This window comes from Neurospora tetraspora, assembly GCF_033439725.1.
Source record: "Neurospora tetraspora strain CBS 560.94 chromosome Unknown B0H65scaffold_5, whole genome shotgun sequence".
NCBI classification, from domain to species: domain Eukaryota; kingdom Fungi; phylum Ascomycota; class Sordariomycetes; order Sordariales; family Sordariaceae; genus Neurospora; species Neurospora tetraspora.
In genome coordinates, this window is record NW_026944387.1 from 2,501,395 (window position 1) to 2,517,770 (window position 16,376).

The window sequence follows — 16,376 nt, forward strand, 5'->3', positions numbered from 1 at the left end:
AGCTATTACGCCTACCCAAATTTCGAGTCAAAATGAGCTCCTACGATTACGACAAGCCGCTTAGCAACTCTCCGAGCCCTCCACCAAGCACCACCAGAGACCGGATCCCGACCCCGCTCCGGAAGCGCAGCCCTTCGCCACCAGGACCACCCAGTCAGAAGGTTGCTGACGAACCCAAGACGGAGGAGAAGAAGAGCGAGTCTTCTAGCAATGGGGATGCGAGCAAGTGTATGTGTCTGTGTCATTTCCTCTTCCACCGGGGGAAAATGTGGTCACCTTGTTTTTTTGAAGATTTCTCCGCTGTCGAGTTAATGGTTAGTAAATCTTTGGGTTAACAATGCTGTGTGGTAGCTTCCGACAAGAAGTAGTCAGCCAGTTTGGCATGAGGCAGATCCAGGCGATGATCATCGGGTACCTACGGCGGATACTGCTGACGAAGAAGAGAAAGGGACAATGATAGAGGAACGGGGAAATGGGGGAATGAATAGAAAAAGGGAGGCCAGACACCCGCAGGAAATGAACTAGGATTTGACTTGCGTTGCTTACTATTGACAAAAATGAGAGGGAGGAAGACGATGTGAGTACGTGTTTGTAGACGTATCTTTAGTCACAGCTGGAATTCAAGCGCCGTTCTATATCTCTATGCGAGGTCATTTCCCTCCTTCAGGTGATCACTCGGTAAGAACGAACCCTTTTTACAGTAGACGAAGCATCTGGACCTCTGTCCGGCGCTAAACTTGCCCGTTCAACAAAGATACGACACACGAGTACTTGAATGCCACACAAATACACACACAGAGCACCATAATATGGATTTCGAGCTTCATTCGTTCTGTTCTTCTCAAGCGCTTATAGCGGAAACCCCTCTTTTAAAGTAAATCCTTGACATGACCCACGGGATCAACTCCAGGGCGCGTCGACCAACAAGTCAGGTCTTCTGACAGAATCCTATCCATCTTGAATGGTGCATCGGGCAAGCAAACGTCTGTATGATTGTCAAATTGTATATCATCACAGCCAGTATCCCGCTTGTCAACTCACATCAGCCCAACACAATCCAAAACGGAATAAAACGAGGACAAACACAGACCCCGAATATTTCTTTACCATTTCCATCCACCTCTCAGTCCCAATCTCATCCCCAGCCAAAGTCATCAACAGACCATACCTACCCATCATGTCCTTTCCAAAGAACGAAAGCTCCAAGACCAAATCTCCAGACGTTGCACCTCCTTTGAAACTATCAACAACATTTGACAGTCCAAAATAACCCGTACATCATCTGCCTTGCACACCTCTCAAGCGCCACCGTTCTCCAAGCCCAGGCCCAAGCCCAGACACAAGCCCCAGCCTCAACTCAAGCCCCAGCCTCAACCGAAGCACAGAGCGAGAACCAGACGACGAAACCAACGGAGCCCTCACCATCACGTCACCTCAAACGGACTCCTCCAAACCCAAAGAGAGTCCCCGGCCGACCAAACCACTCCGCCGATCGAGGCCTCGGTGCCAGAAGTTCACATCTAGTACGCCGCCCACAGACGATCATAGCCATCACCACCACCCTCAGACTCAAACCACCAGTGTCCGTACCGCTATCCGTACCGCTGTCAGTACCTCTGCCGCCGGCAGAGATACCCCTACAACCAGTACCAGTACTCCTCATACGACGCCAATTACTCCCACGACATCAGCAGAGTGGTGTCAAGCAAATCAAGACGATCCCGTGGCAGTGTCCTTGGCTGTAGCTACGAGGGATATGACTGGGATGAGCATGAGTATGGACATGCAGGCGGGTTTTGGGCAGAAGAAAAGGGAGGAGGAGGAGGAGGAGAAGAATGAAGAGAAGAGGGAGGCGGAGGAGGGGGAGGAAGAAGAGAGACCGAAGAAGAAGAAAACAAAAAAGAATGGATGGGATAACGAGGAAGATGCGAGAAGGGTTTTCGAATGGATTGCGAGTCCAGGGGGGCTTGAACCTGTGCCTGAGGAATTTTTTAAGGAGAGTGTACCTTGGTGAGAAGGTGAATCCTGTGGAAGTTGGTGAGAGAGAGGAGGGTTTCAGGGCAAGGGTTCGATGATGCACACCTACTTTTTGTGAGGAAGGAGCAAAGATACCGGGAGGTGATACCACTGGAAAATGGCAAGATTACCTGGAGGGGGAGGGTGAGGGCCAAGGAGAACGAAAGAAGACTTCGACTGAAGTTTTGGAAGAATTGAGTACAAGGATACTTGGTTAGGATAATAGGTAGGCAAAAGACATGGGACACATCAACATTTGGTCAATAAGGTTATATTCATATTTTACAACCAAATGGCAAACGCTCTAACTGAAACATGCCCACTTGCGTAATAGATCTGGGATTCATGGACTTAAACTCCCAATCGAACCACCATTTCACCGGCCAAACACCAGGTAAAATATGCAACCCAACCAACCATAAACGACGCATTTCTTTTTAAACGTCAACCAAAAACAGAAAACGCAGGGGGAATCTAGATTATCTTTGTTTAAAGCTCGTCATGGCCAGCGGGCTCATCATCGGCGCCACCGGGGCCACCCTGGCTGTAAAGCTTGCTGGTGATGGGGTAGGCGATGTTGGAGAGCTTCTCCTTCTGCTCCTCGAAATCCTCGGCGGAAGCAGTGGCGGCTGGGAAAAAAAGATTGTTAGCATCTCGTCTTCATGTGTCAAGGGGGATCGGAATGAAGCTTACCATTCTCCTCGAGCCAGTCCTGAGCCTCCTTAACGGCGTCAAGGATGGTCTCCTTGTCCTCCTCGTCAATCTTGCCACCAAGGCCATCCTCATCGTTGACCTGGTTCTTCAGGGAGAAAGCGTAGTTCTCAAGACCGTTGCGAGCCTCAATGCGCTCACGGGTGGCCTTGTCCTCCTCGGCATACTTCTCGGCCTCAGCGACCATGCGGTCAATCTCCTCCTGAGTAAGACGGCCCTTGTCGTTGGTGATGGTGATGGACTCAGCCTTGCCAGTGCCCTTGTCGTGGGCAGAGACCTTGAGAATACCGTTGGCATCAAGCTCGAAGGAAACCTCGATCTGGGGAACGCCACGAGGAGCGGGGGGGATGCCGGTAAGCTCGAACTTGCCAAGAAGGTTGTTTTTCTCGGTCATGGAACGCTCACCCTCGTAGACCTGGATAAGGACGACGGGCTGGTTATCGGCGGCAGTGGAGAAGATCTGGCTCTTGCGAGTAGGGATAGGGGTGTTACGGGGGATGAGCTTGGTCATGACACCACCGGTGGTCTCGATACCGAGAGTAAGGGGGTTGACATCCATGAGGACGATGTCCTCAGTACCCTCCTCACCGCTAAGGACACCAGCCTGGACGGCAGCACCGAAAGCGACGGCCTCGTCAGGGTTGATACCCTTGGAAGCCTTCTTGCCGTTGAAGAACTCCTCAATAAGAGCCTGGACCTTGGGAATACGGGTGGAACCACCGACAAGGACGATATCGTCAACCTCGGACTTGGAGACCTTGGCATCCTTGAGGACCTGCTCAACAGGCTTGAGGGTCTTCTTGAAAAGGTCGTTGTTGAGCTCCTCGAACTTGGCGCGAGTCAGAGTCTCGGAGAAGTCCTTGCCATCGTAGAAAGCCTCGATTTCAATACGAGTGGACATCTGGCTGGAAAGGGTACGCTTGGCCTTCTCGGCCTCACGCTTGAGCTTGCCCATGGCCTTGGCGTCCTTGGTGACATCGACACCGTGCTTCTTGTTGAAGAGCTTGGCGAAGTGGTTGATGATGCGCTGATCGAAATCCTCACCACCGAGATGGGTGTCACCAGCGGTAGACAAGACCTCGAAAACGCCCTGCTCGATGGACAGGAGGGAGACATCGAAAGTGCCACCACCCAAGTCGTAGACGATGATCTGACGCTCCTCGCCAGTCTTATCAAGACCGTAGGCGATAGCTGCGGCGGTAGGCTCGTTGACAATGCGGAGGACGTTGAGACCGGCAATCATACCGGCATCCTTGGTGGCCTGGCGCTGGTTGTCGTTGAAGTAGGCGGGAACGGTAACAACGGCGTGGGTGACCTTCTTGCCGAGGTAGGCCTCAGCGGTCTCCTTCATCTGTTGCGGGGGTTAGTCTCTGATTATCGTGGCGTTTGTTGGGGGAAATGATGCAACGTACCTTGCCGAGAATCATGGCGGAGATCTCCTCAGGGCTGAAGGTCTTCTCGACGCCCTTAACCTCGACCTTGACGACAGGCTTGTCATTCTGGGAGACGACCCTGAGAACTAAAGTCAGTAAAGGCTAGACAGGGGTGGTTTGTCGAGAGTGACCAGGGCTTACTTGTAGGGGAAGTGCTTGATGTCCTGCTGGACGTCCTTATCCGAGAACTTGCGGCCGATGAGACGCTTGATGTCGAAGATGGTTCTGTGGGGGTTGGACGCAGCCTGGTTCTTGGCGGCGTCACCAACAAGTCTTTCCTCATCGGTGAAGGCGACATAAGACGGGGTAATACGGTTTCCTTGGTCGTTGACGAGAATCTCGACCTTGCCCTTCTGCATCACACCAACGCAACTACGAGGTTGTTAGTCTCCTTGTCCCCAATAACAGTATGTATCGTGTGTCGAAACCGGGACGTGGCTTTGTGGTCGAGGTTGACAGCAAACGCCGCACACCCCGCGGGGTAATCGTGTTTATGATCGTGTAGGCAACTTACGAGTAGGTGGTTCCGAGATCCTGTACAAGAAGCGTTGTTAGAATGCTTTACCCGAAGGAGGAGAATGCTGGCAACTTACAATACCGATAACAGTGCCCATAGCCTCAGTGTCGTCGGCGTGGGCCTGCTGGACGAAGCCAGCAGAGAAGAGGAGGGCAAAGAAGCCCAGGATGCTGAGGCCCAAGGCCCAGCTTCGCGTTCGGTGCTCCATTACTGGAAGCTCTGGCGAAGTGTAATCGCCGTTGCTGTGATTAAGGAATTGGGGATGGGTATCGTTGTAGCAAGCAAGAAACAGAAAAGCAGTGGTTCCTTAGGCCACTTTAAACTCTTCGGGTGTTTGCAAAAGGAAAGGGAGATTGGTGATGGATGGAGGGAGGTTGTCGGGTATTTGAAGGCGAGTGGGACCGGCAAGCTAGCTGCGTTAAAGGTGTGGTGTCCTCTTTCTAGCAAAGGCCAACTGGTCAAGCTGCTACAGAAAATAGAAAGAATTTAGGAAATCTGTCCTCAATGGGATTGGCGGCCAGCCCACAGGGACCAGGGGGTCTGTGCTTTGCGGGGGGGGAGGGGGGGGGGGGGGGGTCTGGCCGATTGCCTGCATTGGCGCGTTTCTGGCCGGTGCACTAACCCCAACAACCGCGCTCTCGTACCTCCGCAGCGCCTCATTGGGATGAAGCGCTGCTTTTGTGAGACCAGACATGCCCTATGTTGCGGGTACACTTCTTGGGTAAAATGTTGGAAATCATCAAGGTGGATAGCTCTTCATTAGACCATATGCCTATGCCACAGTGCCACTGTATGCCTCCCTTGAAGTACGGATGGCCTACTAAAGCGGAACAACATTTGTGTTGGAGGATCTATAAGGTAACGAGCATGTATACACCATAGGTATTGTTCAAGATCCATCTTCACTTTGGTTAGGTCACGGTATATCCAAGTATACTATCCACGGAATTTGAGAATCGAGCTAAGGTTTACCTAGTTGAACATGTCTGTAGGTCACCAATTTTGGACCCCTCACTCCCTTGAACTCTTCTTCCCGTCCATCAATTTGTCTTTTGCTGATTTCTTTGTTTTCCTCGAAGCAGCTCGTTCCAGCTCTCATCCCATCATCAACGGGACCTTCCACCAGTTTCCATAAAGACCTCCGTTTCCTCTTGCAAGCCGCCGCCGTTAATGTTGCATAGCCCCTGGCACCGCGTGGGCGGCTTCACGGCAAAGGGAACCTTGTGCCCCACCAACAACAGGGGATAGATCGCCGCTGTGAAGCTGAAAGGTTCCATTCCAATCTCGACATTCACATGCCACATCTTCGAGTTCGATACATCAAATCTTCAAGGTTTGCCTCCTGTTGTGAACAGCGTGGCATCTTCAGAAAGAACAGTCACGACAGGTTCGAAAACGAGAAAACTGACTCATCATCGTCGGTGTCATCAACTGAACTGCTACGAGATGAACAGAAAGCAAACGAAACCCAAACGGTCTACAATAGAAGGAAGATGAGGCAAAGTTTCTTGCCGTGTTCGTGACTGTGAACTTGATCCCGTTTCCATCTGTAAGGAGACCCCCCCTTGCACTAAAGAAACCGACCCTTGCAGTCAATCGGTCAGCGCTGTCTGCGGCTGCGGCTCATCTGCCTCCAGTTCCCCAAAACTGTCCAATCCGGGAAGTTGACAAGTTGGCATTTTTGCTATCGCCGCGTGAATGGTGATCTGTCTTTTTTTGGACGTTCTATCTAGTACTGGCCGTTATTCATTGGACCTTTTCCAGTCATCTTGCTGGCTGCAATCGGTCCATGTCAAATGTCCAAGTTTCGAAGAAGCCTGAGCAGTAGAGGTAAGCACAGACAGGGCCGAAGAGGCTAGGAGGTGATCGAACCTTCTATCAATATTTTGTAGCGAAATCAGTTTCCGACGGGAAAGCTATGATAAGATAACGAAACAGCTTTGATTGACATCAACGTCACAGCCAACCTTTCTCCTCGCTTCTCCAAGTACCCAGCCCATGTGTTTCATTGCGGGGTGCAGGGATACCAGGAGGGGGAGAAGAAGGGACCAGATTTCGTGGTCGTTGTCCACATGCACGACTGAGTACCAAGCTGTATTGCTCGACAGGGAGAGAAAGTGGAATTTCAGCCTTGTATTGTTAACTTGATCCGGTTTCCGTTTATAAACAAATGTCCCATCTTATTCCGCTACCTCCGGCCGCTGGCTATAAGTGAACCCGTGGCAGAAGATCCCGGTCTGTGTATTCGGGGACTTCCTCACCTTCCGTTTCCCGTATTTCGCCCGTTTTAGCTGTCCCAATCCATCAAGTTTCACCCCATTTCAGTCATTCCAACAACCCAGCTGCTACCGTTTGTCCACCACTCCTGAGCACCACCCTCTGACCTGCCTCGAGTGGCACCTTCGAGTGCAGCGTGACCCTAACCCTGGAAACCGTTCCTGGTTTGACGATCATCGGCTTCTTCTTCGTCACCTTGCCTGTCACTTTGTCCAAGATGGCGTCGATAGCCTCGATCTTGCCCGCCGCGTGGAGTCTTCCCCTGTGCACATCCACCTGCATGGGCATGAGGATGTCAAACGCCAGAGCCTTGAGCGTGAACGTGTCCACGCACTGGATGGGCTTGGCAGGGTCGCATACAATATCTCCGACGCGCACATGGATGGCGTCGATGTTGCTAAGATGAAGTATCACATTCTGTCCGGCAACGGCCCAGTCCGCTGGTTCTCCGTCGTCGACCTGAAGGGATTTGACGTAGGCTTTCTCGCCGCTCGGCTGCACCAGAAGCGCATCGCCCATTTGCAGTGAGCCCGCGTCGATGCGGCCTGTGATCGAAATGGGGCTCTGAGGTGTGCGCATAACCTCCGATATGGTCATCCGTAGGGGCTTGGCCAATGCTCTGGCACTTGGTTCCGAAGCCTCGAGCTCCTCCACCAGTGTGTTTCCCGTATACCAAGACGCTGCTGGATCTGCGGTTTTTCGGACGAGGTTATCACCGTGGAGGCCCGATACGGGTACGAACGCGATGTTCTTGGGCTGGAACCCAGTCGCCGTCAGGAATCCTGATACCTGGTGCTTGATCTCGTCGAATCTCTCCTGGGACCAGTTGACAGTGTCGAGCTTGTTTACGGCCACGATGATTCTCGAGACACCCATGCTGCGAATAAGAAGAGAATGTTCTCTGGTTTGACCCTTGAGACCAGACTCAAATGCTCCTGTGCTTGCATCGATGACCAGGATTGCAAAGTCTGCCTGACTTGCGCCAGCAATCATGTTGGGGATAAAATCCCTATGGCCAGGAGCATCAAGGATGGTGAAAGATGTAGTTTCTGTCTCAAAGCGATTGGTAGCAATGTCGATGGTGACGCCTCGGCTACGCTCCTCGTGGCGTTGATCCAACACCCAGGCGAGAGCGAATGATGTTTTGCCGATCTTCTCCGCCTCTTTCCGAAGTTTATCGACGGTCCGCTGGTCGACAACGTTGAGGTCGAGTAGCAGTCGCCCCATCATGGTGCTCTTGCCGGCATCAACGTGGCCGACAACCACAAAGCTGGCAGTCTTCTTGCCCTTCTGCTTCTCGAATTCAGAGAGCACGTTAAGATTGCGGCTCTTTGGCAATGGCGTGTCGTCTATCTTGAGCTGGTTGACTTGGTTGGTCACGCCATCTGCGGAAGATGACCCTTTTTTGTTTTGGACGTTCGCAGACTTCTTTCCGGCTGTGGCGACTATTAGTGACCGCATTAGTGCCTTTTCTTTCCCGTAAGCGAACCTTTCGCCTGAGCCGCAAGGACCACGTCATCTGGGCTGGGTTTGCCAAAAGCATCCGGGCTGTACGAAGAAATTGCCATGTATGGTAATTCGAACACCTCGCGGGGTTTGCGCTTGGGGCTATCCGATAGAGGGCCGAAGAGAGTCGAGGCGAAAGCAGACGGTTGCGCTTTTGGCGGGGCCACCACCGGTTCCGGTTCGACTGGGGCCTCCTCCTGGTGCAGACTTGGAGTGACTTCCGGCGCTTGAGCTTGAGGAATTTCGGGTCTTGTGGGCTCCGCCATAGTGAGAGGGATGCGTCCTTGAGCTGTTGTCTCTGATGTTTTAACCCGCTTGCCAAACAAGCCAGCCAGCGGACGATTCTCCTTGGATGCTTGGTTGTCGTTGACAGTGAGCTCCGTCATCTTGACTTGTGTCTGCTCAACGTCTTCTGAGGCGCTCTTCCCTTCGGCTTTCTTCTTCCGGGCGGCTGCTAGCTGCTGCAGCTTGGACATCTTCGGGGGCGCTCCTGAACCTCCAAGCAGACCTCCAGGTAGCTGCGGAGGCGGTATGAGAACGGCCTGCCGCTCGGGTGGAATATTTCCCCATGGCAAGTCCCGGAACAGGTGGGCAAATGACTCTCGAGAAGCACTTGCAGTGGCCGCTTGACAGGATGGTGTCAATGAGGGTTCGCGAAGAGCAACGGGATATGACCGGCGGAGCGAAGTCGGCCACCACGGCCCAGACCCTTTACCCAAGATGCAGGTGCCTTGCGTCCGTTGGCAACGGCACTTGGCTCGCTGTTCATAAAGAAAGGAATGGTGATGGAGGGGGCTGGACTTACCATCTTGCTTTGGCGCTACTTTTGGAGGAGCAGTCTTGGCAGGCTTCTTGGGCGGGTCGATGTACTTGGAAATGAGGTAGGTGATGGTCTTGTCAACATCCCAGAAGTAGTGCCAGAGTGACTCCTCGATCTGCGCCTTTGTGACTTTGTGTGCCTCGACTCCGAGTGCTTCCAGTACCTGAGCTGTGCCTTCCCTCATGCGAACCTGGTCTTCTGGGCTGAGCTCCTCCTCTTCCTCATCGGAGAACGCTCCGTACTCCTCGAGTTCAGCCTCGTAGTCAAGGTTTCGGATGTTTTGATGGCGCGCCATAATGATGACTTTTGCTTAATTGCAGATTGGTCGAAATAGGATATGAATTCCTAGTATTGCGGCTCTTGTGGCCAAGCGATTTTTGGTTGAATGTGGTAAAAGAGTGATGAAAAATGCTTGAAGACTGAGAGGGGCGTGACGCTGTTTTGAAGCTGAGGCAACCCTGATTCCAACCACAGATACCTGCTTCGCTCTAATACGGCGACGGTGACGAAATGAAAATTGAAGGCGTGGTGAAATAGAGTCCGGTCGTTCAAATGAATGCAGCCGATGTATATTTCGGGGTCCGATATGATAAATGCGGTTCGGTTGTTCAAAGTCCGACTCGTGTAGCAATTCGCAGGCTGTGAAGCATCAGATCACCTCACGTTGAATGACATGAAAGACAAAGTTCCCGCAGCGGGAAGCCCAGACGGCCGTCCGGGCAATCAAGGTCGGGTGCTGCCGCCACGACCTTGAATTGTGCCGGTTGACCCCACCAAAACAGCGTCACAGAAGCTGCCTGGTTGAAAGCGGTGAGAGTGAGTAAAGGCCTAAGCGTTTTACTTGAGTTAAGCACACGGCCGGATCTTATCATATCCGCTTATCCCAGAAGTTCTCCCATGTACCACTTGCCAGCTGGCTTCCCCCCGTCACTTGCTGGGCAGCTTTCAAAGCACAGCACAGGCTGCACAGCAGAGCAGCATCAACGGCTATCGGTGGAGCTGACCGCCTTCCTGCTGGCGGGGCGGCTTCGTGGAAGCTGGGCTCAATTTTTTGAGATTGGCGTAGGGAAAGGTGCCTGCCAGCATGCGGAGGTCGCAGAGAGCTCCTGTCTGGCGCCCATTCCACCAGCGTTCACCAACAACACCATCCAAACCCAATCCTCTTCACCATACCTGCATCCGCCCCGACCGTCACGCCGAAGCTCTACGAGGTCGACCACATAATCAAACAATAATAGTGATTGCACATTACCGACCGCAGTCGTAATATTGCCCAAGATGGCGTTGAGTATGTCTCTTCAGCCCCTCCTTTCCCCCCCTTTAACCACCCCTCCCCACTTCTCAGAATACCTTCCAGACCGCACCGTCCACCGGACCGCGACAGCATAACTAACTTTGAGATGTGTAGATTTGGATTTGTCGAACGGTATGCTGCGACCCTTTGAGTTCTTCCGTCGACCATTCCGATCCCACGCCGGTCGAATATGCTAACGCCGGTCGAATATGCTAACGCCTCCCCGAAACAGCGGTGATGATGAAGGATGAGCAGGGCCGCCCTCTCATCGTTGTCAGAGATCAAGGAAAGAAGAAGAGGCAATACGGAAACGAAGCCGTCAAGAACCACATTCTCGCCGCCAGAACCGTCGCAAACATTGTCAAGACTTCCCTAGGACCTCGTGGCCTCGACAAGATCCTCATCTCCCCCGACGGCGATATCACAGTGACCAACGATGGCGCAACCATTCTACAACAAATGGAGATCACAAATCACGTTGCCAAGCTACTAGTCGAGCTCTCCAAGTCCCAGGATGACGAGATCGGTGATGGCACCACAGGTGTCGTTGTGCTTGCTGGCGCGCTGCTCGAGCAGGCGGCAGAGCTTATTGACAAGGGCATCCACCCCATCAGAATCGCCGACGGTTATGACCAAGCTTGCGACATTGCCGTGGCCGAGCTTGACAGAATTTCCGATGTTATCGAGTTCAGCAAGGAGGAAACCGCAAACCTGGTCAAGGTCGCGAGGACAAGTTTGGGCAGCAAGATTGTCTCCAAGGCCCACGACCAGTTCGCCAACATTGCCGTCGATGCGGTCCTCTCCGTCGCCGATCTGGAGCGCAAGGATGTCGATTTCGAGCTCATCAAGGTGGACGGCAAGGTTGGAGGCGCTCTTGAAGATACTATCCTCGTCAAGGGTGTTATTGTCGACAAGGACTTCTCGCATCCCCAGATGCCTTCCGAGGTTAGGGACGCCAAGATTGCCATTCTCACATGCGCCTTCGAGCCCCCCAAGCCCAAGACTAAGCACAGACTCGACATCACCAGCGTCGAGGAGTTCAAGAAGCTGCAGACCTACGAGCGCGAGAAGTTTATCGAGATGATCCAGCAAATAAAGGACACCGGTGCCAACCTGGCCATCTGCCAGTGGGGTTTCGACGACGAGGCGAACCACCTGCTCCTTCAGAACAACCTTCCTGCTGTCCGATGGGTCGGTGGTCCCGAGATTGAGCTGATTGCGATTGCCACAAACGGTCGCATTGTTCCTCGCTTCGAGGATCTCAAGCCCGAGAAGCTCGGTAGGGCTGGTGTTGTTCGCGAGATGACCTTCGGTACGACAAGGGAGAAGATGCTTGTGATCGAGGAGTGCGCCAACACCAGGGCCGTGACTGTCTTTGTCAGGGGCAGCAACAAGATGGTAAGCGATTGAGTTCCGTTGTATTAGTAAGGTCTTGGCTAACTTTTATCACCCAGATCATCGATGAGGCTAAGCGTTCTCTTCACGACGCTCTTTGCGTCGTGCGCAACCTTGTTCGTGACAACCGCGTTGTCTACGGTGGTGGCTCGGCCGAGATTGCCTGCAGCTTGGCCGTTGAGGACGCTGCTGTCAAGTCCCCTGGTCTGGAGCAGTACGCCATGCGCGCCTTCGCCGACGCTCTCGACACTATCCCCATGACCCTCGCCGAGAACAGCGGTCTCAACCCCATCGCTACCCTGGCCGAGGTCAAGAGCCAGCAGGTCAAGGATCCTGCTGGTCGCGGTCGCCTTGGTGTTGACTGCATGGGCCGTGGCTCGAACAACATGAAGGAGGCTTTCGTCATTGATCCCCTTATCGGCAAGAAGCAGCAGCTCATGCTTGCGACGCAGCTCTGCAGAATGATTCTCAAGATCAACAACGTCATTGTGTCTGGGTCGGGCGAGGACGATTACTAAGCGGTGAGCAAAGGGGAGAGGGAGATGTGTGATGCATGAGGAAAAGGTAGAGCCTGTACAACCGACGAGTAATTCTCTTGGGAGAATGATGTGTGGGGGTTTGGCATTTACCGAGTCAAAAAGAAGATTCGGAATGTCAAGATAAGATCTTGTAGGAATATCACGGTTGTAATGACCGCTTGGTTCAGACCATATAGAGAAGTACTTGTAGATACCAAAACAAGACGTGTGAAGACAAATGATCGAGCCCAAAAGTTCTTTCTGAGCATTGTGGTGGGTTACTTGGGGGTTGGGCGGGCGGCTTGGGAACCTTTTGTCAACCCCCTCTCATATAAGAGGGGGAAAAAATATTTTGGGACAAACTTTTAATTTGGGACATCTGAAATCTTAGGCTGTACTATAGAAAATTGTTAGTGGGAAGATGCAACAACGATAGCCACATCCACCATTTTTCTAAAATTCTAGCAAAAATTGGGAAGCAAAAAGAGCTATTGAGAAAGACATTCTCAAAGTTGCATCAATTTTGGCCGAGTCGTTGGGGAGAAAACTGGTTGTAGGCGTCTTTTGCTATAGTATCATCGGTTCGGTTCGATGCTTTCGCGCGACCTAAGTGACGATGTTTAGTAACTACCGAAAAGCCAGGAAGGTACTGCTCACCCAAATCGCAAGATGATTTTTTGCTACTTTGGGAGCGCCTTTCTTAGAATCATTTCTTACTTTGCGATTTTTGCCAGAATTTTAGAAAAATGGTGGATGTGGTTGTTATTGTTGCATCTTCCCACTAACATTTTTCTATGGTGCACGCTAACATTTCAGATGTCCCAGATTAAAAGTTTGTCCCAGAATATTTTTTCCCCCTACTTAATGGTAGGGGGTTGAGGAAAGGTCCCACCACCGAACCGCACCACAACCCCCAAGTACCTGGAGTTTATGGGCGCCAAGAGCGTCCCAGCCGCGGGCCCGCCACCGATGGCACCCCGACGACCTTGGCGACCGCCAGCACCCCTGCTTCAGCCAACAGCGCCTGAGCCTTGACATTTCTGGTTGGTGGCGTTGATACTGCGAGGTAACTAGTAAGTAAGTAGTAACGTAAGTAAAAGCAACCTGCGCTGACTCTATAAGCAGTGAAGAGCGGGGTGTAGGGTTGATCGCTTGACATGTTCGTTTCACTTTGCGCGTGTTGAGTTGTGATAGGTTACTTGGTGGTTTTGCTGTTACGTGTTAGACCTGTAGCTAGTTTATAAGATGAATGAAAGCATACCTGTACAGTTAGACCCAGTTTATGTACCAACGGAGGATTCACTATTGCCTACCTCTCGTCCAATGACCGTCGTCCGACCATTCTAGTGGGATTTTTCGCTATAACGTCCATGGAGGATTATAGGTGTGGGAGGCGTGCACCTATTGCAGAGCAGGGGTCCAACTTGGCAGGAAGGATTACCGGTACACGACGTATAAGTAAGCCCACCTCCCCGCCCTGCCTATATCTACGCTGGTATGAATTCCACCCCTCTCGGTTTCCAACTGCTTTCAACCTACAACTCTGGGGACCCCAAGCTGAGCTTTCACATAAGCCCATCATGGATCCAAGACAAGCAAAGGCCGAAAAAAGCCCTTGGCCACACCCATCCGAACTGCAGAACCCAACGAGATGCACTACACCGATGACAAGGGCGTCGAACACAGTATATACTTCCCGCAACCCATCCGAACTGCAGAACCCAACGAGATGACCTACACCGATGACAAGGGCGTCGAACACAGTATATACCTCCCGCAGGGCACCATGCACACGGCCTACGGACACCTGCAGAACAAGCGATGGGACGAGCTTGCCAAGTTCGAGCCGTACAGTAAGTACACTCCTACCTCTCCCCCTCTGACAGACTTGTCCTAATGTATCTCCTTGTAGCGAATCAAGGATATACCGAGGATGATTTCAAGGCATATGAAGAGAGTCACAAACAAGGACAAGAGAAGTAGATGTTGTGGAGTAGGGAAAGATACATAGGTCGTCATCCAGAGAGGGACTCGTTCACCGAATAACGTCTTGGCTCTTTCCCTTCGAGTACTCAACACTGAGAAATAGCAATAACAAAATAAAACAATATCTTTGAGGGCATGATCTCCAGAATCTCATTACGCAGTAGATTCCGAGCAAACCGCGAACCGCATCATTCCCTTACATACCAGTCAGTTTGGGCTTCTGAGTCTGTCAGCCAGGTTTAACCTGAGGAAGCTAAGGGAAGGGGCGAGTGAAATGTGCTTAAAGACGTAGAGGAGGTACCGATCGGTATAGGCAACCGACCATGGTGTAAATGGTGGTTGTCACTTGCGGCTTCGGGAAAGATGGCGCGTGCGAGTGCCTGCTGCTCTTGCACGAGACAAACACCGGTGATTCTAGCACCATGCTATCAGGAGTGGTCATCTTTTTCCCTGATGTACTTGCTCTCTTTTGGTGATGGCAAGGGGAGTCGTAACCTGGTGCGGCACTAGACCTACCTGTTCAATGTCAGCAAGATCTCGACAACTTCCCCATCAACCAACGTCCATTCCTCTCTTTGCCGTCTTTTACCAACCCAAGTACCTTCCACAGAGCTTTCGTTCTGCTCTACAGAGCCCATCCCGAACAGCTACATAACCACGCTCCGCCCTCCCTGAAATCTGATTCCTTTTCTCTTCTTTTCTCTCTATATCCTTTTACGGTCGACTGCGCGGAGCTCCAGAACCCCGCGTCAGTATGGCGGAGGGCAGAAACCACATTGCACATCGTGGTGTTTTGTCAGCGTCATGTATTGTCCTGCGTAGTTTGGGGCAGTCCGGCCAAAATTTTTGGGCTTTTCTTCCTTCTCTGTCTGTCTGTCAGATGAAGTTGGGTTTCCGTTATCTCAATGATGATGGGAGTCTGACGGATGACAATGACAATGACAATGAGACTTCATCTTTTCACTGTGGTTTGCTGCTTGAGGGTGGCGCTATGGAGAAGAGAAATGAGGACCCTGGTAAGGTGCAGCCCGTGTGCACAAAGGACACTGCTCTCTTTTCCCATGATCTTTCGTTGTAAAACGTAGTTCTGTTGGGTTTCGGGTGCCTGTGCTGAGGGTAATGTATAATATGTTGGTTATATGGGGTCTGAATGAGGGAAGCCGGTAAGATGGGTGATCCAAGGGAAAATGTGTTGGCACAGGATCCGCCTTGCGCGCGTTTCAGCGCTGACGAAGTTCACTGAAAGGAGAAGGGAACCATGAAAGAGATGCTGCGTTAGCGGAATTACACTATAATATGCAGGAGTTGTGTTAGTGACGTAACTGCCAAGCGTCTCTCCCTACTGTGTATAATATCCTGGTCGTAACTTCCTCCTGCCAAAGTTCCAACCACCCGTGCCCAGAACATCTTCCTTTCATGAGTGATGGAGCAAGATGGCCACACCGTACGATTTTCATTTTCAAAAGAAGATCGAGCGCCCCGCCTGCATTCTGCCGTGTTTGACAAGTCACCAAACGTGGGAGATTTTGTCATGTTGGTCATGTTGCGGACACATCACCCTCTTCGTCCTTTCAACGAGACCTGTGATGTTGGGATCCCCATCACGTTCCTCATTGATCTTTTTCTCAGAACCCTGCACCATAACCAACGGCGGTTAACCGAAGTATCGAAAAGGTATCTGTCTAGAGGATTGACCCTATCCTCTACCTTTACCCCTCCATGATTGTCCTTCATGATGGCAGCAATACTTCGAGCAATGATGAAAGGACGGTATGGGCCGGGACTCCTCGAGGCACATATCCTCAGCTCCCAGTCTCATATGCGAGCGCTTATATGACTTGGAGTTGGTCACGAAGCAGTAAGTTCATTGATGTTGGTGCCATTGCGGATAAAGGAAGAGATG

The 16,376-nt window shown here is 51.9% G+C and overlaps 5 protein-coding genes across 5 annotated transcripts; 3 read left to right on the forward strand and 2 right to left on the reverse strand.

The window, feature by feature from the left end:
* Positions 1 to 1,177: 1,177 nt before the first annotated feature.
* B0H65DRAFT_509885 (uncharacterized protein) lies at positions 1,178 to 2,014 on the forward strand (the record flags this gene model as incomplete). The annotated part of the gene is made up of 2 exons (XM_062828354.1): positions 1,178 to 1,259; positions 1,326 to 2,014. 2 exons carry the CDS (start codon positions 1,178 to 1,180, stop codon positions 2,012 to 2,014), a joined length of 771 nt encoding a protein of 256 aa, XP_062680671.1.
* A 491-nt stretch (positions 2,015 to 2,505) lies between these two features.
* Positions 2,506 to 5,126, reverse strand: B0H65DRAFT_527179 (78 kDa glucose-regulated protein precursor; the record flags this gene model as incomplete). The annotated part of the gene is made up of 6 exons (XM_062828870.1): positions 4,754 to 5,126; positions 4,675 to 4,694; positions 4,302 to 4,532; positions 4,140 to 4,239; positions 2,710 to 4,078; positions 2,506 to 2,645 (listed from the first exon to the last, which is right to left on the reverse strand). The coding sequence occupies exons 1-6, from the start codon at positions 4,883 to 4,885 to the stop codon at positions 2,506 to 2,508; spliced, it is 1,992 nt and encodes a 663-aa protein (XP_062680672.1). The 5' UTR covers positions 4,886 to 5,126.
* Positions 5,127 to 7,002: 1,876 nt separating this feature from the next.
* On the reverse strand, positions 7,003 to 9,575 carry B0H65DRAFT_429256 (P-loop containing nucleoside triphosphate hydrolase protein; the record flags this gene model as incomplete). Its single annotated transcript, XM_062824811.1, has 4 exons — positions 7,003 to 8,399; positions 8,444 to 8,502; positions 8,539 to 8,968; positions 9,266 to 9,575. 4 exons carry the CDS (start codon positions 9,573 to 9,575, stop codon positions 7,003 to 7,005), a joined length of 2,196 nt encoding a protein of 731 aa, XP_062680673.1.
* Positions 9,576 to 10,175: 600 nt separating this feature from the next.
* B0H65DRAFT_469632 (T-complex protein 1 subunit epsilon) lies at positions 10,176 to 12,862 on the forward strand. The gene is made up of 4 exons (XM_062827020.1): positions 10,176 to 10,568; positions 10,689 to 10,706; positions 10,807 to 11,972; positions 12,029 to 12,862. Exons 1-4 carry the CDS (start codon positions 10,559 to 10,561, stop codon positions 12,485 to 12,487), a joined length of 1,653 nt encoding a protein of 550 aa, XP_062680674.1. The 5' UTR covers positions 10,176 to 10,558; the 3' UTR covers positions 12,488 to 12,862.
* Positions 12,863 to 13,665: 803 nt separating this feature from the next.
* On the forward strand, positions 13,666 to 14,650 carry B0H65DRAFT_469635 (uncharacterized protein). Its single transcript, XM_062827021.1, has 2 exons — positions 13,666 to 13,945; positions 14,062 to 14,650. The coding sequence occupies exons 1-2, from the start codon at positions 13,858 to 13,860 to the stop codon at positions 14,382 to 14,384; spliced, it is 411 nt and encodes a 136-aa protein (XP_062680675.1). The 5' UTR covers positions 13,666 to 13,857; the 3' UTR covers positions 14,385 to 14,650.
* Positions 14,651 to 16,376: the final 1,726 nt, after the last annotated feature.